The following is a 27852-nucleotide window of genomic DNA, read 5'->3' as shown; positions in this document are numbered from 1 at the left end:
GTAGCGCCACCTTAAGTAAGTAAGTAAGTAAATTCAACGACTCATTTGTCAATGTCGTAAGTTTTGCATTTTTAACTTCAACAGGAACTTAAAATCTTATTTGAAAACGTTTACTTCTAGATATTAAGTTGGTAATAAAAAAAACTACTACTTCAATAAGCAAATCTCTACGTCAAGAAATTCCATAACTCTTGAGTTTATGTAATTTATTAATAAATTACTACGAACGAACAACGTAAATTTATGATTGTAACCGAAACGAGTATCTATACGAGATGCACTTTAAACTAATCCTTTTTGTTTAAAAAATTATTAATCTTGCTTTGAAAGCATTTTAACAAAAGCTATCACGCAACTGTAATTTCGTTATATGGTTTATTTGTGTAAAATTACATCAGGTGCCCACTTAAATAGAGAATAGCAAAACAATACCAAAGAACAAAACACGTCAAAGTAATAAAAATTACAAGTTTATTTTAACATTTTAAGCTTGATCGTAAAACAGAAATGACACTTACTGCATTCACATTCATCCCCTTTTGCAAATGTGGGCTTTCTCTCTTTTGGAGAACTTTAGCCGCTTTGCAAATGAGGAAGGGTGATCCCCTAACATTTATCATTTATTGTCATTATGGCACGATCAAAACTAACAACCCGAATTGATTAAATCTAATCTTTTTGCTGTGAATTGCAATCTGATGAGAGAGAGACAAGCACAAAGATAATAGAATAATTGCAACCAATAGAATGGCCTTCAGTATGGTCGTCAGCAACGGGAACAGAATTGGTTTTAGTTTTAGATTAGTTCGCGGCGGTGACAGCAGCGGTGGGGTTATACTTATACTTAACCTATCTACCTATCTACCTAAATGTGTCTGTCAACAATTCATCATGGATAAAATTTAGGATATGGGAACACGACAGTTTAAAAAGTAGAAAGCTTAAAAGTTAACAGTTATTCAGTCAAAATCATCGAGTGCAGTTCGGTTTTTCCCAAATTAACTCTTATGGAGGAATCAACAACCTTTAGTTGTAATAATTGCAGCTGCAGTTTAGATCCAGATCCAAAACTTCAAATCAAAGCTCCCTCGGAAATTGAAGTAAGATTTTATTTTTTGATTGAAAAATTCCTCATTATTTAGTTCGTGCCCTGAAGTGCTGTGAAAATTGTTGAACTTGTAATTTTACTGGTTTATTTATGACAAATTGTTACAACGTGACTGAGTTTTAGTAGAATCATTATTTTTTTAAATTTGATTTATGATTGATTTTCCTAGAAAAATTAAACGTTTTTTTAAGTGCAGTTAAAATTCTTAGTATTCAATTTAATTATTACTAATAGCGAAACTGTGAGACTTGAAGTCTTCAAATAATAAAATGTTTGATTTTTACACTTCTTAAGTAAAAAATTAGTACTATATTTAATGAGCTGAATTATAACCAATAGACAATTATTTGGAGAAATCTTCATCACATATTTAAAAAAGAAAATTAATTCTTCATTTGTTATGTTTGAAATGGCGCCCAAATTCGGATTTTCCTGTCTTGTCTGGTCATTAAAGGGTATTCAAAAAACAGGACAGCTTTTATATTTGCAGATGTCATCTTTTAATAAATGAAAAATAAAATCTACTTACTTGCTTACTTAAGGAGCCGCTACAGTCCTGTCGGAACTAGGGAATCACCTCACAAACTTCTCCATTTAGCTCGGTCCCTAGCTAGATGTCTCCAGTTTCGGGCTCCAAGTTAGGTGAGTTCACTTTCCACTTGTGCGCGCCACCTGATTCGCGGTCTTCCTCTACTGCGCTGTCCTGTGGATGTGGATTCGAAGACTTTCCGGGCCGGAGCATTGGTTTCCATGCGCTCTACGTGACCAAGCCATCTTAGTTGTTGGACTTTTATCCTTCTGGCTAAGTCTGCGTCGCTGTACATCCCGTACAGCTCGTCATTCCATCTTCTCCTCCACTCCCCTTCGATGCATACGGGACTGTAGATCACACGAAGAACTTTTCTCTCGAACTGACACAAGGTGTTTTCGTTCGCTTTTGTCATAGTTCATGCTTCTGCACCGTATAGCAGGACTGGGATGATAAGGGTCTTATATAGCGACACTTTGGTCCCTCGAGAGAGGACTTTACCACTCAATTGCTTTCTTAGTCCAAAGAAACAGCGGTAAGCAAGAGTTATTCTGCGTTTGATCTTAGCGCTGGTGTTGTTTTCTGCGTTTATAGCGGAGCCTAGGTAGCCGAACTCGTTGGCTAACTCAAAGTTACGTCTGTCGATGGTGACGTTTTGACCAAGACGTCGGTGTTGTATGTCCTTTCTTGACGACATCATTTACTTTGTTTTGCCGTCAATAACCGTTACACCCATTGTGGACGCCTCTGCCTCAATACTCATAAAAGCCCCATTGACATCACGCTGAGTTCTTTCGATTATGTCAATGTTATCAGCATATGTTAGTAATTGGACAGACTTTTAAAATATAGTGCCTCTAGTGTTGACGTGTGAGCTCTGCACTATTCTTTCAAGGATGTTAAAAAAATCACATGACCTTGTCTAAAACCTTTTTTGACATCGAAAGGTTCTGTTAAATTGTTTCCAACCTTTATGGAGCAGCGTGGTCTAAAACCACACTGACCAACCAACCAAGGACCTATCAGGTTGTTGCCGATGGTCTTTAGACGTTCACATATTACGGCAGAGAAGATTTTATAGGCGATGTTAAGTAGACTGATTCCTCTATACTTGGTGCAGTTTAAAGGATCTCCTTTTTCAGGATCGGGCAAACAATTCTGAGTTTCCATTCATCGGGCATGCTTTCTTCCGATCATATCTTACAGATAAGTTGGTGCATGTTCCTAACCAACTTATCTTCAGCTGCTTTAAAGAGCTCGGCATTCAAACCATCCGCTCCAGTGGCTTTATTAGGCTTCAGCTTAGATATGGCAATCTTTACTTCGTCTAAGTCGGGAGGACGGAAGTGTATGCCTTTCCTCATCTATGTTCAATAGATCATCCTGCCTGACAACGGAATTCAGTTCGTCGTCGCCGTTATACAGTCTGCAGAAGTGGTCTTTTCATATCCTCAGCATTGACTGCGGTTCCACTATGATGTTTCCACTTTCGTCTTTGCAGCCTTCGGTTCTAGGTTTATGTACCTGTGAATTTCATTTCACCAGTTCATAAAACTTTCAAACTTCATTCCTGCTTTTAAACCTCTCAACATCATCGACCGCACGCTTCTCATGCCCTCTCTTTTTCCTTCTGAGAAGTCAGCGTTCTCGCCTCTACTGCTCATAGAGCTCATGAGCAGCTCTCCTCCTTTTATGGAGCGCCGCTTTGCGTGCCTGTTGTTTGGCTGCATTTGCCTGCCGACATTCCTCATCAAACCAGGGGTTCCTTGTTGGTGATTGCTTGAAACCCAGCTTCTCTGATTGCATCTTTGCAATATTGCTAATGGTTTTGTATACTGCTGCACAGAACTTCGAGGGAGGTTACTTGTAACTCGGCCGGAGAAGTATTTGGCGATCTCTTGCGATTGTAGCCGTTCGACGTTGTACCTTCTCCCAGCATCTCTCTGTGTTGCCTTGGGTCTGGAAACCTAAAGTGCTACCTTGGCTACAACGAGGTAGTGGTCCGAGTCGATGTTAGCTCCTCGGAAAGGTCGTACATCCATGATGCTGGAAGCGTGTCTGGCGTCGATAGCAATATGGTCAATCTGGTTGACGTTAAATTGATCTGGAGATCTCCAAGTTCCTTTGTGGATGTTGAGGTGTGGAAGACGCGTACTGGCTACCATGGCGTTTCACCCCGCAGAAAAGTCTATGAGCCTGAATCCGTTGTCGGAAAAAATTACGCTTTACCAAAAATAGTGCGCTTTGAAAAAGTTCAAATTCGCAAAAAAAATTATGGACATTTTCCAATCAGTTAAAGCGCCTTCTCGTCGAAAATAGTGAAACTGGTGTAAAAATGTCAGCCGCTGTAACAAGTAAGTGATGTGCTCCTTGGTGTTGACGAAAAACTGGGGTATGTCAATTACTATTTGATCCCTGCTGAGCTATGAATTATGATTTTGTATGACTGAAATTATAAGATATTGATGTTAGTGTTCATCAAGATGGCACTACCTGCAACATAAGCAACGAAAAGTCAAAAGCTTGCGAGAAAAGTTTACTGTTCGTGTTATTTCTTGGAGACTAGGTCAGAATTTGCACCAAAATCTTGTGACTTAACACCTTTGGCCTACTTTCTTGAGACTATAAACAAGGGTTATACGAATGTTCCACAATAGATTCAAGACCTAAATGACTTAATTAGTGAAGTTATTGAGGACCTAGGGTGTATTCATAAACGACAGCCTAACTAAGAACTGCGTTATCTGCATTCATAAAGTCAGATTTTCGATCGAACTAACCTAGTCGAACTGCAGTACCTACCGTTCATAAACGTCAGACTGCTGTCAGCGTCGGGCAGATTGTGCAGCTGAATTTGTTTGTCTGCAGAAATAACTATAATTTTCTTTTCTTTTTCGGTACGCAAATCAAAAATCGAGTTCTACAAAACTTGTTTGGCAGCCATTTTTTTATGAAGTGTATGAACTCTGTTTACATTTAAATCGGACTAAGTCAGACGTTTTTGTTTACTACAGACATTCTGCAGTTCACAAATGCATCAGAAAAGAAATGCAATTTAAGCTTTTGACAGGTTTCTTACCGACTACGACATTTTACGATATCATGTGTCATAAAGCGTGACAGAAATTTGCAAATCGTAATTTAGCTTTAAACCTCGGTCATTGACAAGATAGTGAACATTAAAGAATAAAAGTTCTGTTCCTTAATAATTGCATAGCAAGTGCTTAACAGAAAAAATGTGCTTAACAGAAAAAATGTGTCTCTATTGATTTAATATTTGGGGAGTTGCAGAGAAAGCACTTTTCATGACAAGAATTACTCTTGGAAAATTTGTCAATTCCTCACAAGAGGCAGTCGCAGTACCCTTGAAAAATCATTAGGTGGCATAGGCAGGGATCGAACACAAGACCTCTCGCATGACAGTCCATCGCACTAACCACCATGAAACGGGTACTACAATCTTAATCAATCTTATCTTAATCTTAATCTCAGAAATTGCTTACTCTGAAAAGAAATTTGATTTTAATTTGATAATCTGGAAGACTTCTAGACTCTTGTGAACAAAATGATATTCCTGACATTGAAAAGAAGATAACTTTGCTATTGGATTTGTAATTGGGTGGGAACACTAAAATTAACTGTGACTGTTAATACGTGCAAAACATATAATCGACTTTTTATAAATAGAGTTTAATCATACAAAGACCACTTTTTGTAGAAATATTTACCAACTTATTTAATATTTCTAATTAGAATTAGGAAACGGGGACAGTGGAGAAAAGAAAACATAGTAAACGGACCTAAATTTGGGAAATGGCCCCATTAATTTAAAATGTCAGGAAATTATATTTGTTCAAAGAGAACGCGACTAAGGTCAGCGGTTAAAAACTGAACACGAAGACGATTGTCAAATTAAAGTTGTAGTATAACAAATAAAGCGACAGTTTAACGTCAACACACATGTAAATGTCACCTGAAACTAATAGGTTATTCGTGTTTGGAAAATCAAGAAGTAAGTTTCAATTTTATACATTTGAAAAGTATTTTCGTTGTTTGTTTAGCAATGTAGTCTAGACTAACAACTAAGGAAATCCCTTTAATCTTCTTCTAATTTGTTAGGAAAAATAATATCAAGGCTTCTTATCTTGAAAATTAAAACATCAACCCTGTTTGACTGCTCCTGAAAACAGGTTCGTGTCAAAATTTGAAATAATTAACATATATATCCGTAAACCAATTTAGACGAGACAAGCGCCAGTCTTACCTTAAAAAGATGGCCCCTCCCCTTCGTCACAATTTGCTTTCTCCCGCTTGTGTTAAGGTTTAATAGGTACTGTGGACTTAAAATTGTCGTCATTCCATCAGAGGTGATAAAACTCGCCATAGTATAGGTTTAGCTTAAGTTGAGGGGCTGGAGATCAATGTGGATCTATTGCCCTTAAGTATTAAACACCCTAAAAGAGTGATTAAACCTATTGATTGTTTTGTTCTAGCCGTTTAAAGGCTTTGATGAAGCTTATAATAGGCTGCTTCTTTAAGATTATTAAACAAGTGTCTGTCTTAGAATTTGTCTCTAGTGTATCATAGGTTCATAGTGCTTTGCATTGGCATTAGTTTACTGTATCTTTGTTATTCTCATCAGTGCAACCTTTGGACATGTTATCGGTGGTAAGTCCAATTTTCTTTTTAACCAATGGCCTCAATTTCACTGCTGATGCTGTTACGGCTTATTTTGTTGCTACTCACTTGATTTTTTTGGATTCACTTGTTAAATTACTTTGTATCGCAGTAAATTACAAAAGCAAAGACAAAATGTTGCCTTGAATTTTAGAACTGGGGTAATAGAACCCCAAAATTGACCGAGACCGCATTCTTTTTGACGTATGGCGAATGAGGAGGATATTTTTGACCGTTCCCTCGGAACCCGTTCTATTTGACCAGGCCTTTAAAGTTGAAGATCACTTTTTTATAAAAAAGTTACGATATGGTTGGCGTTTTTCTTAACTTAACAACTCAGCTTAGATTTTTATTTCCATTTTACTTTTTGATAAAAGTATCTACTGTACTAAAGTGACCAGTCATTGAACTCAATCCAATTTTATACAGTTTTAGTGACAGATTTCAATCAGGAATTTTTATTTCGATGATAGAACATTTTTTAAGATCGCTATAACCAACCTGTCAAAATAAATTACAATAAATCAATGCTAGCTATAACTAGGCCTCTAGAAATAGAATAAAGTAAATATTTCCTAAAAATAAACACAAACTTACAGTATACCTACCAACTGTAATAAAAAAAATTTAGTAGACAATAGCTGTGTTCACTGACGCTGTGCTGGACTGTTCTAGACAGAAAAGTACAGCTTTTTGTTGTTCATTAAGGTTTTTTCTGTGCTGAACTGTTCTACTTTCCTGTTCATTGATAAACCTAGAACAGGATTTTCTGTACTTGCTTTTGAGTCAGATCAGGTTAGAACAGACTCGTGAGAAATGTCAAAATCAAAGTTGTCATTTTTTTTGTTAACGTTTTGATTTGGCTGTGCTTTGTGTTTTTTTCTCGTGATTTAAAAAAATTAAAATAAAGTTATTTTGCAAATTTGTTTAATTAAATAATTAAGAAATAAATTGAAAAAAAATGCATCAAATTGAATTGACATCCGAGGAAGGAAAGACTGTGGTTGTGCAGTGTATCTGAAGAGGAATCCGACGAAAAATCACTATCGGTGTCTGAACCACTAACATTTTTATTTAGATTTAACATTTCAATAATTTTAAATAATATTTTTCACAGTAAAAACACAAAACATGAAAAAAAAAATGAGCGAGAAACTAAAAATTCACACAATTTGCAATTTGTTTTTTTTTTTTTGACAACTGACGTTTAACTGACTGTTCTAACTTGATCTGACGTTTCTCACGAAACTGTGCTGTCCTGATCTAGACAAAACCTCGGTGAACACAACTAATGTAGTTATAAGTTATGAGATGATTCTTCATCTTCTTCTTCTTCACTAAAACCTGACACCTCTCGACTGGTATTGAGTTATACGAATCACGCACTGCTTCATACAATTCTTCCGTATTCTTGGGTTTTGCTTTATGAATTGCGTTCTTAACATCCCCGGTCGGGGGATTGAGCGGGCCACTCAATAACGGATAACTTTTTCTGCGCAAACCATGATTTTGCATTTTTTGACGTATGATTTGGAACATATAGTCGCGTTGGTATACCCAAACCAACGGCATTTCTTCAGCATAGGGTAACATAACCTCCTCGAGAATTTTCAAACAGTCAGTCGGTTGCGTAATATCATAATTTTTCCTTCACCATGCTTCACTGTTTTTATAGTCTACCGTGGATAATTTCTGCATTTTAGGGTCTTATCACATATTCCCGACTACCCTTGGTCTCAAAAAGGACGCCTTTGCTTTCATCGCTCCACAGAACATTCCTCAATTTCTCTTTTGCCTAATCTCTATGCGCTTTAACAAACTCCATTCTCCTGGCCACATGCCGTTTCGTCAAGAATAGTACCTTGCGTGGACTTTGAACTGGTAACTTCGCTTATAAAAGACGTCTTCGTATTGTGACAGCTTTAACAGGCAGTTAAAATCAATTTCTTATTTTCCTAGAGCCTATGTACGGGTTCTGTTTTGCTAACTGAATGTTTTTTGTCAGTTCTTTCAGTAGTCAAGTCATCCTTATTGAGCCTAGCGTTATCGGTTTATTTTGTCATTTTAAGGCGTTACTGACCATTTTTGTGTGAGCAGCCTGGGATGTCTTGAATATTTTAGTACGTTTTCCCTCCAAATGCAGTTTTCTAATAAGTTTTCGAATTTCTTTGGTGCAGTGTCTTAACCGTTCCCTTGTTTATTTTTGAGCTATTATTTATTAATTTTTTATATGCAAGTATGTTACAAATACTTAAAACTTTATATAGTAAAATATTCACTTAACGAAAAAATAAAAAAAAATATTTTTAACACTTTTTAATTATAAAATCAAAAGCACTGCTATCTTTATGAACACTCTATATCCAGGGAGTTTGAAATAATGAGTGTTCACCGGGAAAAGTAGGGTATAACTTTAAGCTAAAAGTCTCTAATATGAAAACGAAAGACCGTTAGATGCAAGTAACATGGTCATTTTATTTGTAAGAATTTCCGTTATTTAAATAATTGACAATCTAATAAAATGTGACCAGCGCTACTTTTTTTATGAACACAACTGCATATACATTCATTGTCTTCCTTATCACGTATAAAATTAAAATCAAAGTAGTCTATGAGTTTTTAAATATTGTAAGGGAAATTCCCTAATATATATGATCTTGTTCTTGATTGTTCTTTTTCTCTCATTCCTTGTATGAACGCCTCAGTGAAATCATAAAAAAGATTTTTTTAAATTGAAAAGTGTTTTTTTGTTTTAATTGAAAATCCCAATACATAAAATTGACTAATTTCGAATACACACAATTTGTTAATAATGGCTTCCGGTAAAATATGCAATTTCAAATAAAACTGACAGAAAACGTCAAATGACTTCTATTTCACAAATTAAAACACCTATTCCACACCAGATGTAGCTGCTATTTATTCGAATATCTACATACGTCATTTCCACACACACCTCATCCGAATGAGAATCAGAGGAACTTGGTCATCTGGCTGAGTCATGCGCCATCGAAAGGCCTTTCCCCCTATTCATCCATAAAAACCAGATAAACACATGCTACCTCACCAGCTACAGCCACAGCCGAAGCCACGACCTTGATATCCACGTCAACAGAGAGGGATACAGAAAACATCATCACCACAGAACTCTGAGCTCTGACGGAGTGGTATCGGATCGGTATACGGTACGGTATGGTCTGCCCTGGCTAGCGTGCCCATCCCACCTCCAATCATCACTGTAACTGTGGTTTCACTAAACAGAAACACACCAAGCCAAGCACCTAGTGAGCAACAGCACGTTTCCCGTTCGAGTTTTCTCACTAAAAACAATAACAACAAACACGCTACCAGCTAGCATACCATTCATTTCCTTGCCGCAACTCGTGTGCGTATCGCGTGAACGACCAAAGTTCGATTTTAATGCGATTGAGAGAGAAAAGGCGAATGAGAGAAAGAGAGCGAGTGAAATGGAATAAATAAATTGGCATGACAGGTCTTTCTCAATGTGTTAGTAGTTTATTTAGCGAGAGGTGAGAGGTGAGGCAATCTCGGCACGGGAGTTGTTTTTGTTATGTTATTGTGTTGAAAAGAAGCGCGATTCGTTTCGCGCGGCAAGCGGCAGTAGCAAGGCAAGGAATTGTCAATGATCGTCGCAGAGGTAGCGGTAGGAGAGAAGCAGCAGCAGTACAAGTAGAAGCAAAAGCAAAGTGCCAAGTGAGTGATGTGGTGAGTGGTGACGGTGGTGAGCCCCTTTTTTTCTTCAAACGCTCCGCACAGCACATTCGCCGACCCAATTTATTTGTCTATCGTTTTTTGACTCGATTTGTCGCTCTTCTCGCCTGTAGCTCTCGGTGTATTTTGTTGTTGTATAAAAACTGTACAAAACATATTTTTCAATTTGTTAAGTGTTAACATTCCTACCTAAATAAATATATATATATATATAGGTACATGTATATTAAAAGAACAACAACAACAGTGGTAGTGCGAACGCGAAGGCAAAATGATAAACGAATCACCCCCAAGCCCAACAACAACAACATTTATAACAACAACAACAACACCAACAGAAAAGACTAAAACTAAAATTAATAAACAACAATTGATTCGGCCCAAGAGCGTCTTATAATTGACGACTACCGCAAAGGAAATCCTCAGTTCTTGAATTACCTACAAAGCCAATAGTCATGCTGTTATAAAAATAAATAACGTTTTTTTTTAAATATTTTCAAAAAATATAAAGTTAATTTTTTTTTTGAATTTTCTTTAAAATAAATTATTTTTAATTTTTTTTTAAATTTCGAATTAAATTTTCGAAGTGATTAAAAAACAAACAAAAATCTGTGATTTTAAAACATCAAGATGGTTAATTAATTTTTCTTGATTCGCAAAAGCTGGTTTGCCATAAACACTCAATTACTTTTCAATCTAAATTAAGTAATTTCAACATCGATTTTTAAATAAAAGAAATTTTATTTAAATTCACTCTGACAATAAATAAATAAAAGTATTGATTCAAAACTATACAACCTTACAAAACTTTTTTTCAAAATAATAATCAAATTAAAAAAGAAAAGAGAAATCTTGCAAAAATGTCAGTTCCATTGGTATTGAGTGTTTTGGATGCCACCGCGCCAACTGTACCTGTGATTGATGAGCACACAGAACATGTAATTAAATTTATAAACATATTTTATTAATTGTTATTATATATTTCATCATTCATTCCATTGAATCGCATTTAATTTAATTATTTTTAGTAAGGTATACCTACAAATTTTTTACCCACCATACCTACCATATTTTTGTTATTTTTCTTCTTTTTATTTTCCTCTGCTTCGCAGCAAGAACAACCTTGAAGAAGTAAGACCTTCCCCTTAACTTGGGGTGCTTGTGCATTGATTTTGCGCGATGCTAGCGACAAATTTGTGTAAATAATTTGATAATAGATAGAAGTAGGAAGGTAGTGTAGTGGGTGCATAGTTTGCGTCTTGCGTGTAGGTTGAGTTATTGCCAGATTTATATTTTTAGACAAAATGCGTAATTCGGGAATTCTTTTATGTTAATTTGTTTTTTTTTCTTTTTGTTTTTCGTGTAATAATAATTTAGGAGGGAGATTTCTTTATTTCTGAGAATGTGGGAATTTCTTACGAAAGAATTAGGTAGGTAGGTTAAGGTATTTATAAATTGATTTTATGCCCTGATTACATGTGTTTTAGTTTGAATATTTAATAATTCAGGTAGGTAGGGAGATATATACACCACCAGGTAGATGAAATTTCTTTAATTTGTTTATCAACTTTAACTGGGTACAGTTTGAGAGTTTTCTATGATTTTAAAATTGAAATGTATTTCGACGCATTTTTAAACGTCATATATTTGTGCTTTTGTTGTGTAGATCGAAGTGAAGTCTAATTTTGATTGGTTGTTAACACAAAAGTCAATGCCATTCCAGCACATTTTCTGCCAATTAAAAAATATTTTAATGGATTGGTTCAAAATGTCAGAAAAATTGTGTTAAATTGTTGCCTGTTTTATTGATTAAAGGTTGGGAGGGGGTTTATTTGTAGAATCAGACAGTTAATCAAAATTCAATTGAAAGATTGCGTAACTTTCAATTTTCTTTTTTTTTCATTTGTGAGTGGGAACAAGTTTTGAATTTAACTACTCTAACTGGTTTGAGATGGGTTTTAAATTGAATGTTACTTTTATGAAGTGAGTTTACACTGATATGTATTTCACGCTTGTTACAAAACAAGTATTTTAAAAAATATTGTGTTGAAATTGTTTCCATAATTTTAAATACATAGAGAAGTATGTATTTCAGAAGTCATTTATTTATATGCATACTTTATGTCTTTAATTTGTATTAAAATATTGCATAATTTGACATTTCATATGAAAAAATCTGCCATTTTCCAGAATCTGTCATTTTCTGACAGCAAATAAAAGAAAAGTATATTTTTGCTATTTCTATTCTGGTTTAAATTAAGTTTTCCATCAGATTATTCAAAAATAGTTCAAAAATGTATCAATGTATGATCAATTTACTCAAAAATAGGCTGTAGATTCTTGTTAAGGTTGTTTTTATTAATTAAACTCACAAAATTTCAAAAATGTTTAATTAATTGTTCAATGTTATATTTTTGTCGATTGCATAATTCGATGAATTATTTGGGAATGCATTCGGAGTGATTTTTTGACACTTTAACTATGGTAGAAATGTCAAAATGAATTTACTCCGCAAAATGCTCATCTGATTCTGTGATTGGTGTGTTTTACTTTCGGTTGAGTTTATTAATTGAAATAGTCAACATTTCGAAAATGTTTAGTTAATTGTTCAATATTATATTATTGTCGATTGCATAATTCGATGAATGAGTTGGAAATGCATTCGGAGTGATTTTTTGACACTTTAACTATGGTAGAAATGTCAAATGCTCATCTGATTCTGTAATCGGTGTTTTTTTTTTACTTTCGGGTGAATTTAGTTTAAGATTTTACGATAAAAATGCTCACAAATATATCCGAGCAATCAGATCTTATTTTTGTAGAATTAACATAAATTTCATGCATTTTGGAATGCTTAAAGCCTTTTCTTTTTAAGTAAGGCGCATCACTTAATGACTAAGTATTTTGTATAATTCTTTTAAATGACGCATGAAATCATAAAAATCATACAAATATTTATTTAAAAATGATTTGGTAAACATTCGCATTTCTTACGTGCGTCGTTGGTAGTTTCATACAATTACTTTATTTACGTAGATAGTTAAACATGAAATCGAGCAAAACAAATAAAATCGTACATATAAATAAAACCCTTACGTGCTAAGCCTTTTCGATGACGATATAAAAATAGATGTCCAATGTAAATATGTACATAAATAGATTAATCAATTTTGTTATCGGAATTATAATATGAAGACAGATCGCTTTGGTTTGCTAACCAGGCTTTAGATTTAATTATGTTATTATGACATTCCATTGTGACAATGTTTGTAAAGTTCTTACATATTATCAAACAGATCTTCAGTCATTTGAAGTCCGTTTATAATCGAATATGCCGATTTTCGAAATGGCTACGTTCATCAAAATATCTCAAGCTATCCAAATATGTAGGTTTGCGTTTCTTTTATGAGGAATCTCAAACTAAATTACACATAATGTAATAAAATAAATAAATTTATGAATTGAACAATAAGTTTCAATTAAATAAGAATCAAAATTCAATGATTAACTGAATTATATTGTTTTTGGAATTTGACAGCAAATAGTTTGCAATTTGACCTTGTCCGTTCACTCAATAGATATCAGTTCCAAAGGTGTCCCAGGCACTCTAAATTTAATCTGAACGCACGCATTTGTTTCGATTCTTTAACCATTGATTACACTTCATCTTAAAACATGATCTAGGATTTGCCAAATTGTCATTATCAAAAACTGTCACGTTTAGAAGATTATAATTTCCTGTCTAGGTTATTTATTCAGAATATGTAAAACTAAAATTAATTTATGTAGAAAGGAAATTGAGATAAGAAAATTTAAATTTTAAACAAATTCGCCCTTATAATGAAGCCATATTATTCTTGTGGCATATTTATTGCGTCATCCTATCTTAATATTCAAGAAAAGACCCTTGACACATAATATGTACCAATCTACAGGTTGTTATCAAAACTTTTAAAATATCACGCGATCACACAATCGAATAAGAAGACATAATTAAGGTAGCTAAAATATCAGAATCAGAACTGTCAAAAATAAAAACAATCTAATTATAACTTTATGTTGTTCTTCCATCATCTGCAAAAACAGAAAAGAATAACAACAAACAAGTGTATACCTATTTTATTTTTGTTTTTTTCGCCATAAAACTAAAAGTAAACACGCCACACCCACCAAACAATCACGTGGTACAGCCAATTAAAAATAAAATAAAAAGAAAACAAGAGTACTAAAATAATCAGCCTTCAACAAAACAAGCCTATCAAAGAAGAAATTTCAAAAATGTACTACCTATAGTTGTTATTGTTTTAAAAACAATATACACACATAGACTTCATCCAAATCATTATCACTATGCAGAACGTGACAATGGCTATAACAAACGTGTTTACGCAGCTGTCATATCCAGCTACAGCTCCATCTACAGCTCCAGTCCATACTAAATGAAAGATTTCCAACATGTGCTTAACATGTGAGTCTATTTTATTAAGACAGCTTGTGCGTCACTCAATATAGATTCTTATAAAATAATATAGAGATAAGAGCAATGGTGGATTTTGTTTAAGTAGAAAATAAATATCACAACGACAGTGCGCAAATAATGGAAAATTTTTGCTAATTAGCCTATCAATTTGAAATGAGATCGTTAACCTTATTTTCCATTATAGCCATTAAGCATTTAATGTTTGTGCGGTTGTGGCCACAGCCATGAGACTGGTTTGTTTTATTTTATAGCTGTAGCGCTGATAAGGCGATTTTTTTCTCTATTCATATATTTTTGAAATAAGAAATTAAAAATGCAAGCTTAGGAATAAACAAAAACGACACGTGCGTTTAATTTTTTGTATTTTTTTAAAAACTTTTGACGTTTAACCAAGGTTCATAATAATAATCAAATGACATTATCCTTAGTCGTGCATCTGTCATCTAATTCATATCACAAACAACAAATTTTGACAGGTGTTTACCTGATTGATTGTTCTGAGGTTGGGTTTATCAAGTCTCAAACAAAAAAATGTTATTGATGCAGAATAAAATAAATAAGTTCATTGCTGTCATAAACATTCACAAAACAATATTATTAATAACAAAATATTATTCTTTGTTGATATTTATACATCTTAAAAAGGTATAAGTACATAAATTCGAAACAAAGAAAATTTACCAAAAACATTGTGAAATAGGCACATATAATGTAATTTATCTAATCAAATACATTTTTTATTTTCGAAATTAGCTTCAAAACAAAAATTTATTGCTATGCATTTTATTTTTATATACACATTACACATGCCTGCTTTAATAAAATATTAAAAATTTCCAGCCCAGGTAAATGACAATCTAAATGTCAAATAAAAGCAATGTCATTATAGAACAAAGCCCTATCGTCTAAATTCAAATGTAAACACCTACACAGGTTGTGGACGATAGCTAAAAAAAACACTCAAGCGCGTGCAGCCATAAATGCAACCGAAATAAGTAAACAATAAAAAAAAATCTAAAAACTTTATAGCAGCACTTGCTTTCAAGTGAGTTATAAAAATAAAATAGAACCTCATCATCATCAGAAATTTCTAAAAATTAAGAAAAAAGAGCTTGATAAACAAAGAATAATTAAGTTGCTAATTGCATCAGAAAGACTAATAAAAAAATATAAACAAAAACTCGCAGAATAATATTTACTGTGTACCTATTTTATTGTTAATGTAATAATAGACAACAAAAGAAAAAGAAATAGATACAAAATCTACTCGATGCCAAGTGCTATCGTTACATAATTTGTTGACAGGTAGTTTAGATTTAGATTTTTAGTTTTAAAATTAAATATGTATTTGTTTGTTTATTTACAAAAGAAAATATGTCGTCAAAGATGCACGGCAACGACGCACAACGAACAGCGGCGACGATAGGAAACTACATTGTCACCTACTTTGTAGTGAAGGATAATCTCACTTCCTTTCATTTGCGTGCTATAAAGAGGCATAGCAGGAGTAGGCGTGTTCATAAAGAGAGAGTTTTCTGGCACGTTTTATTTGTTTTCGCTAACAAATTGTAAATATAATAATAGGTCTTAAAATAGTTTGTTATTTTGTAAAATCTGAGGCACATGTCATATTTTGGCATTTTACCATAAAATACACACAAAATAATTTAGAATTTAGATGATGTGTAAAAGGATAAGTGAAAGTGTATATACGACTTTCTAAAATCACATCTTAGTTCTTATCCAAAATAATTAAGATATTTTCATGATGTTTCAAATAAATTCAATGAAATGTCAGATGATTATTTCTATTAGGTCAATTAAAACATGTCTTAAAATGTTTATTTTTATGAACCCGTCTAATTTGGAAATATTTGACGTTTAAAGATAACTTTAGTTGAAGTGTTTTTAAGAAAACAGACATCGTGTAATTTTGTTGTTGTTGAACAAATGGAATTCATGATGTTATGGCTGCCTTTTGACAAATTGACATTTGAAATTTCATTTATTAGAATTTTTGTGTGTTAACCATGAAAAGAACACACAAACCGCAGTTCAAAGCAAATTTGTGTTGAAAATAAAGAAATCTTTAACCTGATGAGGTTTTTGAATTTGATTCCAAAAATATTTAAATAAAAATGTCAGTTCAACAAAGTGAATATTTTGACATTTGTTAATTTATTGGGATAGGAAGAAAAAGAGAGATATTGTTTATTATGAACAATGTCATTTGATCGTTTTTTTAATAAAGTAATAAATTCTCATTTAATTTTTGAATAATTTCCTCTGATATTTAATTTATACAAAAATATTCTTCAGATCACATTTAAGTCACGTTTGTTTATACAATAAAAATCAATTCCACTATCATTTTGTTTTGGATTGACTATAATGACGTTTCTTCTTCGGATAATAATAATTAAACTTGTTTGTTTTCATGTTAATAAACGCACAAACATGTCTGTACGTATATTTAAAGTCAAGATATTTATTTATTTATTATGTATGTCAAAATGATATGGAATAAATTTCCACTCTTGACAGAAGACAAATAAGTTTTGTTTTTTGTTTTGATTTCCTTTCTTTGAATTCAACAAATAATTTAAAGTCATTACCACAAGTGAGCCAGTTAGGTGATATACTTTAAGACAAATAAATGTTAAAATGTCACTTGTCAAAATCCGATTCTTAAAAAGAACTCATAGAGAAAGTGTCATTATGATGTAGACACATATGAAACAAAAATACCACGTGACTTAATGCTTTAAAATAGCTTGTAATCTATTTTAAGCTTTTTGGTTCTTACATGAAATTTTCACCCCTTTTAACCTTTAACAACCCTTAAACATCACAGCAGAGATGAAGAATCAGAATTATGTACTTATACATAAATTCTCAAAAGAGAAAGGGGTAAAAATGCAGACACATTGCAACCTCTCAACTGTCAATGTCAACCGAAAAGAACTTTGTACAGCGCAGTTGCAATTTACGTCACTATAGTTACAACACAAAGAATATTAGGATCTTATTTTTATTTTAGAAGCACCAAATTAAATTTAAATTAAACTACATATCTGTTGTTTGTAGCTATCGGTATAACAGACAGTTCTTATAGCCAGTGTTATTTTTGTCTTGTTTAGGTTTTAGTATTTTTTGAATATTATTACCATTTAGACATTAGACATTTTTTGGTCTTGAGTGAGGTGTTTTGTGGATTGTGTCGTTTTGGACATTTAAATATTTTATTTTTGCATGTAAATTAGTAGTTTTTAGTAAGAAAAAGAAAAACACTAAGTTAAGTTAAATTGTTTAAAAAGCAAATGCGAACTTTAGCTTCGCGATTTAATTATTATTTTCGATTGAGTAGCAAAGTTCAGGATGAGTTATTGTTAAATAAACGTTTTTGTATGAAGAAACAAGTTATTTCTTCGCTTGACGACAAAGCAATTAAGGTAAATAAATTATTTAAAAAATAAAATAAAATCAAAACCGATGATGAATGATGATGATGTAGATAGAGACTTATTGTAAACTGATTAGACTTTGTTTTGCCATAATTTCAAAAAGGGCGTATTAGTATAGATTTTACTCACATTGGTTGTTTGACAGGTGTGGCGGTAGAAAGATATGGATAAAGCTTGTCATGATTTTTAGTTTTTGTGATATTGAGATTTAAATTTCCATAATTTATTTAATATTTTATTCGTAGTTGGTTGTTTAGTTATGCATATTCCAAAATATAACACTATATAAAAACAAAAATGAAATAACTTTTCACTTGTAATGCATATCCAGCCCAATTAAAATATTTTGAGGAAATGAAAGATGTGTCTAGACACGCGACCTATGGTTCTATATCGTATCCATTGTTAAGGTACTGTTTGTTGACCCGTATAGAAGATTTTTACAAAAACAAACGTAAAATATTTGAGTTATGAAACTCAACAACATTAATATTCAAGTTCAAAAACATAAAGTGTACAAAATTCGGTTAATGGACAAAAATAAACATTTCCGATAGTAAACTTAACGAAAATAGAAATGGAATCAGAACTATTAAAACTTTTACATGAAGAACAATAAAACTATTTTAAATTATCTTACAAAAATGTCACTGACTTTCGTTCAGTTTTTAATTTAAGTTTATTTAAACTTAACCTATTATTGTTGGAGTTATGTTCTATAACGTGCATCCGTTTTTACTTTGTCCATGTATAACAATCAAACGAAATTATTTTCCAATAACTAACTTTCGTTAAGTTTTTGACATAAGCTTATTTTAACTTAACCTATTATTGTTGGAATTATATTCTATAACGTGCAGCCATTTTTACTTTCCTCATATAACAATTGTACGAAATTATTTTTCAATAAGAAGTAGTTTCATATCGAACAGTCCATTTTTTGACCATCTGTCATTTTTGAAGCTGTCAAAATTTGACAAGTACGACCTATGAAACTACTGAAAATTGAACTTCACATACCTAAGCAATGCATTTAAATTGTTAAAATGTGCATTTTGCAAGACACAATTTCCAATTTTTGATGAAAACATTTTTGGGATCGATAACAAATTGCCACCGACATCTTTTAATTTGACACCTTTAGACTTTTTTCTTTAGGGGCCAACTGAAATATAAAGTGTATGCCAATGTTTCACAACCTAAGACCTTAAAGATGGAATTAGTAAAGTTATCGATGACATACAGACTTTAAAGACTCACATGAGCGCAACCAACGAACGACGAATTAATTACAAAATGCGAGTTTATATGCTTTTGAAGACATATTCCCACACAAAACGATAGCAATATAGTTTCTATTTGATTTATGAAGCATACTTTTACTTTTAAATATCATATATGTATTAATAAATTTAAGAAAACAAATTTATTCGTCGCGAAAAAAATTGTAGTTGATACGAACTGTCAAACTTTATTCGCGTTCCACATTAATAATCGCGCGTACTTAACCTAAAATAATGATTCTTGTTCATTCATTCGCGAGGAATTAAAAACTCTCATGTGAAAGAAATGTCAAAATCGACGAATATTCATTCATTCATCGGTCGTTGGTCGTGCTCATGTGAATAGTGCCTAAAAGGCCTTGCACATAACAGCGAAAAAAAATGGACGTGATTTTACACATTTCAAAAAGTCAATTTCAAACAAAAACACATTTAGATTGTAAGAAACCAATTGACACTTATGTTAGGAAAATACAATTTGCATTTTGTTTTCAAAACACAACCCAATTTTGTAAAAACAATTTGGTAGGAAAGAATTGCAGTGTGGTTGCTACGACCTGTCAAACTCTTTTCGCGTTCCACATACCATCCACACTGCAACGAATAATTTGTTCGCGCTCAACTTAACCTCAAAACTATATCACTCTTGTTTTGTTTGTTGAAAAGGGTAATTATAAATTGACAATTTGTCGCTGTCTGCGAATAGAAACAAAGTTCATGTGAAAGAAAAGTCAAAACATGGGAACATCCACAGTTGGCCGTTCGCAGTTCGTAGCTCATGTGGAAGATGTTTTAATGTGTGAATTAGTCATCAGAAAATTTTAAAACATGAATGATGCAACCGTAGCCTTGGTAGTAATTTTGTTGATGTCATTTTCTTTTTCTGAAGGCATATTTTTCTCATTTCAATTAAATACGTATCCATTATTGATAACTTTAAAAGAAATACTTTTTATTGAAAATCAAACTGAAGTCTTGTATTGGAAAAGGGTTTTCAACTAAAGGGTATTGGAAAACCCTTTAGTTGAAATTCGATATAAAAGGAACAAATTTTCTCAAGTATTTACATATGTACAAAATCATACAGAGATGCTTAATCGATATGTCAAATCAAATGTCTATGCTTCGTTAAGTTTTCGTTAATTTTTGTTTTTAGAAAGTGATCTCAAAGTTAACTTCAGCTACAGTGAAAAGACTTGTCATTATGACATTTCTGCAACTGACCATGCATTCATTCATAAAACATGTCTACGCTATCAGTCTGCTAGCTTATTTTAACGTTGTTGTTGTCAAAATTTAAAAACAGATCAAAGTTCAGTTTATTATTAAAGGAAGAAGTTATAATAAATTGAAGGCACAATAACCTTCATTCGTTGTTTGTGTGTCAAATCCATATCGGACTTTTACCAGACTGTTTATCTACAAACCGTCTGAATATTGATTATTAAATTAATCACTCTTTCTTGAATTAAACAATTTTGTCCATAGTTGAAGCATTTTCCTAAAGGTATGCAACATTTTTTTGCTGACACGAACGTCCGTCATGCCTACACTATTGATAGCAAAAGTTCGGGCGGCAAAATTCCAAACGCTGAACTTTTCTGCTGATTTGAATTTTTTTTGCCATTATGCAAAATTTTGATAGCTTGATCTTGAATCTACAACACTTTGATGTTCGAAAGCCCTTATCTATCCGCAATAGATTTGCTTCGCAAGCTTACCCTTAATTAATGCAAAATAAATGCAATTAAATAACAAATTCAAGATTGTAACGTTTGTAACGTTTGTAGGTAGAAATAGAAATAAATTATAAAAAATCAACGAATTCTTACGTGACTTCTATTAGAATCCAAATGTAATTAAATAGTTTGAAAATGTAACTGATTCAATATTTTTCCAGTTAGTAGATTATAGTTGTTCAGAAGTTGTCTGAGGAGGGAGATTTTCATTTTAAACTTTTTCCTCGCATATTTCACTTTTTTATTTGTTCAATCTTAAAAATGTTAACCTTTAAAAATTCTTATACTTATGTGTTGTTGTTTTTGATCTTACAGTGCAATGCAGTCGCCAACAATGTCATTCAGCGAGCTGGTGAGCCATCTGTCGTTACCTCACCAACTGAGGAATGCATTCCATCGCCCAGAACGTTTACCGTTCAATTGTCCAAGCCCCTTGAGTCTAACGAGCATATGGGACTTACTGGGGACTCGTTCGAGTTGGGATCATGGGATCCCTTGCGTAGTGTCCAGTTGACACAAGTTACCCCAATCATTTGGAATGGTGTTGTGAATCTGAGCAGTCCCGGAAAGGTTCAATATCGTTACTTTGTGTATAGTCTGGATTCGTTGGGACGCATTCAGATCAAGCGTTGGGAAGCCTATGTTGAGCCGAGAAATATGCGAACTTGTAACGGAAATTGCATGAGAATGGATAGTTTTGGTGATATTGACGGTGAAAAGAAGATTGCCAGGGGCTGGTTGACCAATGAAACTATCGTTCAGTTGAAATTCCTCAATCAAGTGTTTTCGTTTGAGGGTTTTGCTCCGGAGAGGGTGTATTTGAAGTTGGTTAGCTTGGAAGACGAGAATGACTTACCCAATTACAATGAAAGTCTCAATAATGCTGAGGTTGTGAACATGAAGTATGGTCGAAGTGTCTTCGAGAGGCAGTCAGATCTGGGAACGCTCTACAAGCTGGGAGATATTGTGCTCTTCCAATTGTCAATTCCTTTGGGGCAAGAACACGAGAAGTACGCCTTGGTTTTGCATTCCGAGGATCGTCAGCCATTGGGTCATGCTCCTATACTGCTGTCCAAATTGCAGGAGAACGACGGAAAGTTGGAGTTGAATGTCACCAGTCCCGACTCTGGTTCGATGATTGCCAGTGTTAAGATTTCTTACTTGATCGTGAGACCCTTGCCGGGTATTCGGATGAATTTCCGCACAAGCTACGCCTACACCTGGAAGCCCAAATGGGACAAGCTGCTGGTCGGCCACAGAGGTAACGGTATTAGTTTTGCACTTGACGGAGCTCCCATCACCGAGAATACCATAGCTTCGTATAAGCAGGCCTACGAAGTCAACGTTGATATGATCGAGATCGATGTCCACATTACTGAGGATCTTGTGCCCGTGATCTATCACGATTACAAGTTCTTCACCGCTCCTAATGGAACCCGTCCAAAGTCCAAGGATGACCTGGTTCAGGTGTACATAAAAGACATTCGTTACAGTCAGCTTAAAGACATGCGGATATTCCGCGTGATCGGCGATGAAATCCGGGAGTATTTATCGCATAACGAAGAAGAACGTGTTGAGCACCGTTTGTTCCCAACTCTGGAAGAACTCTTCCAAGAGTTGCCATTGGGATTAGCCATCAACATTGAAGTCAAGTGGCCACAAACCCATATCGACGGTGTGCTCGAAGCAGAACAAGTTGTAGATAAGAACCTCTTTGTCGATATGATTCTTCTGACAACTTTGCGTTATGGATGCGGACGAATGTTGATCTTCTCATCGTTTGATGCCGATATTTGCGCCATGGTGCGTTTCAAGCAAAATATGTTACCTGTGATGTTCCTGACTCAAGGATCTACCAAAAAATGGCAAGCATACGAGGACCCTCGTTGCAATAGTATTGAGGCGGCCGTCAACAATGCTCAGACATTTGAGCTTACCGGCATCGCACCCTACTCCGAAGACATTCTCAAGGACCATCAAATGGTCCGCTTAGCCACTGATCTTGGACAAAAAGTATTCCTCTGGGGCTATGATATTAACTCGCTGGAACGAGTTCAATTCTTCGAAGCAGCCGGTGTGACTGCGAATATTTTCGATCGTGCGGACTTAATAGTCCCAAAGGAACGAACCGCTGGCGTGTTCAACAATCCTGAGACGATAGAGTATTTTAGAGGCCAGTGTCCGTTGTGAAATCGTTTATTTTCTAAATAATTTATTAAAAAAAAAACATTATATATTTTTACTTTAACTATAAGTTTAATCTCATAAGTCAAATTTAAGAAAAAAGTTTCAAAATTCATGTTTGACGATAATTATACAAAAAGAATGTCACATTTAATCTTAACAAAAACAAAAAATGTCTTCATAATACGTATAACAACTATAAGCCGTTATTGCTTATACGCTTTTTAAATTAAAAACAATTATTGACACTTTCATGCAATTATGTAGCGAAAGGAAAATTAAATAATTAAAAATTTGTGTGATATATATTCCTTCATATTATTTGCCGTGCTGAATGCCAAAAAGAAAATATTGTATCTTGAAAAAAGGCTCAATTATTGTTCAGTTGCTAAATTTATTTTAATATGCCATCAATTGAAAAAGAAAAAGGATAATAATTAATTTTAAAATCTAATTTTAACTGAGAAATAACAAAAAAAATAGTTTTTAAGAAAATATTTTTAACAATTAAATACACATTAATACAAAATACACAGTTTCACTTTTTTTCTGTATGTAAAAGATTAAAGAAAAGAGAAAAAAACAAACAAAAATAAATAAATTTCCTTCAGTAAAATATTTATTAATAAAAAAAAGAAAAACAAATAAAAGAAAATAAAATAAGACATCAAAATAAAATATTACAATATTAAAGAAACTTCAAAAAAAACTTTGTTTTAATTATGGACTTTTCAAAACCAATTGTATTGATGTAAAAATACATACATATGTTTGTATATCAGATAGAAATTAATTAAATTTAATGAATATTTCATTTTATTAATTAACACTATCGAAAGTAAGTTAGCTTTGACGTTGATTCCAGCAAAACAAACTTATACTTAATTGTTTGAATTAGAATTTCAAATTAAGTTACATATTTGATAAAAGAAAAGGTTGGGAAAAATAAGATATATGTGTATGCATGTATATAATTTCAATGTGGCTTAGATAAGTGTTGTAAGAAAGAAAATCTAAAGATGAAGCTAAAACAAAGAAAAGATAAACATACACTTACTCATTGCACATTTCATAATTCTTAATACTATTTTGATGATATAATAATAATTAATAAAATAAAATCATTTCAGTTTATATTAATAACACAAAGTGTAGTTTTTAGGAAAAAAAGTAAGTACACGCCATAGTGTACCAAATTGGAAAACAGGTTTAAATAATTTTTTTTTTTAATAATAAGCGCACACTCAAGGGGATATATTACCCTTATTATGCAGACACAGTGTGAGCACTAGGAAAGGGAGAGAGGGGTTGAAAGGAGATGTCTGTGCACATTGGTTTTGAATTCCTGAATATTGCAATAGCTGGGAAAGACAGAGTGTGACAAGGCATTCCACATTCGCATAGTACGGCTAAAGAACGAATCTCTGTACTTGACAGTACGACCGAAGTTGGCCTCGAATGTATATTGATGAGCATTCCTAGAAGCGCGAGTATTACGGTTGAACTGTTTAGGGGGGGAATGCAACTGGCTATTTCTCTAGAGCATAAACTATTAAAATAACGGTAGAAAAGGGTCAGACAAGAGACCTTACGACAATGTTCAAGCAAAGTAAATGAACTTATGATGATATTATCATCTATCAATTTAAATGCTCAACGTTCAATGCTATCCAAGAGGCTTAAGTAAGTAAGTATTGTTAATAACAGCCAGATTAGAGGGGGAGAAAAACTTCTTGCATTGCCTTAGAAAATCCAAACATCTTGCGGCATTTTTGGCGACATCGCGTATGTGATCGTTCCACAAAAGGTGGTTGGTGATACACATACCAAGAATATCCAAATGTTCAGTTTCCTCGATTCAAGTGCCATTTATGGATAATGGCAGCTGGGGTATATTTCGCTTTAACGATACAAGACAGCATTGCGTTTTCCAAGCATTAAATTCCACGCGGTTTCTTATTCCCCATTGTATTTACAATGCTGTTTAGGTCGGAATTTAATGAGCTTATCATATTTTGTCGTTGCAGTTCCACATCCGAAGAAGAGGGGTGTGAATCTGAAAACGAATATGAAAAGCTGAGAGTACTATCGTCAGCGAAACAATGTATTGGATTAGATGTTGTAGACAGGAGATCATTAATGAAAATGAGAAAGAGTGTTGGAGATAGAACAGAGCCCTGGGGCACACCAGCATTTATTTTGTGGTTTTCAGACTTGAATCCATCCAATACAACTTGTATTGAACGATTCGAAAGGTAATTACTAATCCAATGAAGAAGGGATTCATGCAAACCGAAGCACGCATTTTCGATAAGAGAGCCTGATGCCAAACCCTATCAAATGCTTTTGAAATATCAAGTGCAATAATCTTACTTTCTCCAAAACTATGTAAAGATTTGCTTCACTGTTCGGTGAGATGAACCATGAGATCACCAGTGGACCTATTGCTACGTAAGCCATACTGTCGGTCATTAAGAAGCTTCCGTTCTTCCAGATATTTCTTGAGCTGATAATTAATCAGCGTTTCCATGACCTTGGAAAAAAGGTACGTAAGTGCAATCGGTCGATAATTAGACGGTGAGGAAGATTCACCTTTTTTGGGAATAGGCTGCACAAATGCGGTTTTCCATCCGCTCGGAACGAGACCTGAGGAGTAGGACAGATGAAAAAGCTTACGCAATGGTTTTGAAAGCGATGAAGAACACCTTTTCAGAACAATAGCGGGGATACCATCCGGACCAGTAGATTTGTGTATGTTAAGATCTTTTAGGACTCTCGCTACAGTACGAGTGCGAAAAAAGATTTGCTCCATAGAATCATTAACTCGCTCAAGTACAGGCGGAGTCATAACACTCACTGGTAAAGTTGAATTGGCGGCGAACTGCCCAGCAAAGAGATTTGCTTTCTATAAAGAGCTAACAAATGTAGTGTTATTCACAACGAGCGTAGGAACCGAGGAAGAGTAAGAATTCCTCATATTTTTTTACAAATGACCAACAATTTTTACTGCCTTTGGGACATTGCAGTATTTTTTGCCGTAATTGTTGGTTGGCTTGCTTGCACGTGTGACGAGTGAGTTAGGTGGTTAAAATCAGCGAAGATCTCAGCACACACTCCTTCTGGTGTTGACTGGCCCGAATGTTGAAGCCATGAAGAATTGTGTACATTGAAATCGCCCGTAACAACGATTTCAGTGCGAGGATAGGACGAAACAATTCTTTGGATGGAATCAGACAAAACATCAAATTCACGAAAAGTTGATACTCTGTCTAAATTTGGGCTTTGATAAAGAAAGCAGTAGTGAATGATTTGCTTATTAACGGAGAATTTAAACCACATTGGTGTAGAGACCATATTGTAGCAAAAACTGATAAGCAACATCATTGCTAATGTATATGGCGAGACCATGGTGAGAAAAGAATAATGGCACCAAGTTATACCCTTGAATAAAATTCAGTGGGATCGGAATCCTCAACCACTTGGGTTTCATTTAATGCCAAAACAGCTGGCCTGTTTTAAGCAGTATGGGAGTACACAGAAAGAAAATTCGCTCTAAGCTCACGAATATTACAATAATCTACCCTGAAATTTCCAGCCATTGCATATAAAAGGATAACAAAAACCAAAACAGACGAAGACTATAAGAAAAATATTACTGCGTTGAACCACAAAATGCTATTTCTGTTATAGTTGTAATAAATTTAACTTAGATATGGTGAAACAGAACTAAAACAACACTTACATAAAGATAGTTCTTATCGTCTAAACTTTAGGCAGTTGAGAAATTGTGTGTAAAAAGGCACAAAATCCTTTAAAAATTTATAAATTAAATTTTTGTTTCAGTTTTTTTGGGCTAAAAGTTAGAATCAGGAATATGAATTCGAATTCAACTTAAGACTAAAAAGTAGTCGTACTAACTTACTTACTTAAGGTGGCGCTATAATCATTCACCCAACAAACTTCTCCGTCTAGCTCGGTCTCTAGCTAGATGACTCCAGTTTCGCGGGCCGGAGCATTGGTTTTCATCCGCTCTACGTGACCCAGCCATCTAAGTCGTTGGACTTTTACCCTTCTGGCTAAGTCTACGTCACTGAAGAGCCCGTACAGCTCTCCGTTCCATCTTCTCCTAGACTCCCCTTCGATGCATACGGGACTGTAGATCACACGAAAAACTCTTCTCTCGAACCGACCCAAGGTGCTTTCATCCGCTTTTGTCATAGTCCATGCTTCTGCACCGTATAGCAGGACAGGGATGATAAGGATCTTATATAGCGACCCTTTGGTCCCCGAGAAGGGACTTTGCCACTCAATTGCTTTCTTAGCCCAAAGAAACAGCAGTAAGCAAGAGTTATTCTGCGTTTGATCTCAGCGCTGGTGTTGTTTTCTGCGTTTACAGCGGAGCCTAGGTAGACGAAGTCCTTGACTACCTCAAAGTTACGTCTGTCGATGGTGACGTTTTGACCAAGACGTCGGTGTTGTATGTCCTTTCTAGACGACAGCATGTACTTTGTTTTGCCCTCATTAACCGTTAAACCTATTTTTGCCGCCTCTGCCTCAATACTCACAAAAGCCCCATTGACAACACGCTGAGTTCTTTCGATTATGTCAATGTCATCAGCATATGCTAGTAATTGGACAGACTTTTGACGGACTAGT

General features: G+C 34.0%; 1 protein-coding gene across 3 annotated transcripts; it reads left to right on the top strand.

Annotated features, from left to right (window-relative positions):
* Positions 1 to 828: 828 nt before the first annotated feature.
* On the top strand, positions 829 to 24320 carry LOC129939138 (glycerophosphocholine phosphodiesterase GPCPD1-like). Of its 3 annotated transcripts, none has more exons than XM_056047019.1 (2): positions 829 to 1100; positions 21328 to 24320. In XM_056047019.1, exons 1-2 carry the CDS (start codon positions 1008 to 1010, stop codon positions 23200 to 23202), a joined length of 1968 nt encoding a protein of 655 aa, XP_055902994.1. In that variant the 5' UTR covers positions 829 to 1007; the 3' UTR covers positions 23203 to 24320. The 3 variants fall into 3 exon arrangements, with proteins under 3 accessions (XP_055902994.1, XP_055902995.1, XP_055902993.1); XM_056047020.1 differs by lacking the exon at positions 829 to 1100 and adding an exon at positions 10049 to 10984; XM_056047018.1 differs by lacking the exon at positions 829 to 1100 and adding an exon at positions 17708 to 17978.
* The last annotated feature ends 3532 nt before the right edge of the window (positions 24321 to 27852 follow it).

This window comes from Eupeodes corollae, chromosome 1, assembly GCF_945859685.1.
Source record: "Eupeodes corollae chromosome 1, idEupCoro1.1, whole genome shotgun sequence".
NCBI classification, from domain to species: domain Eukaryota; kingdom Metazoa; phylum Arthropoda; class Insecta; order Diptera; family Syrphidae; genus Eupeodes; species Eupeodes corollae.
Note: the sequence above shows the minus strand (reverse complement) of the source record. Positions and strands in the feature narration are given on the sequence as shown.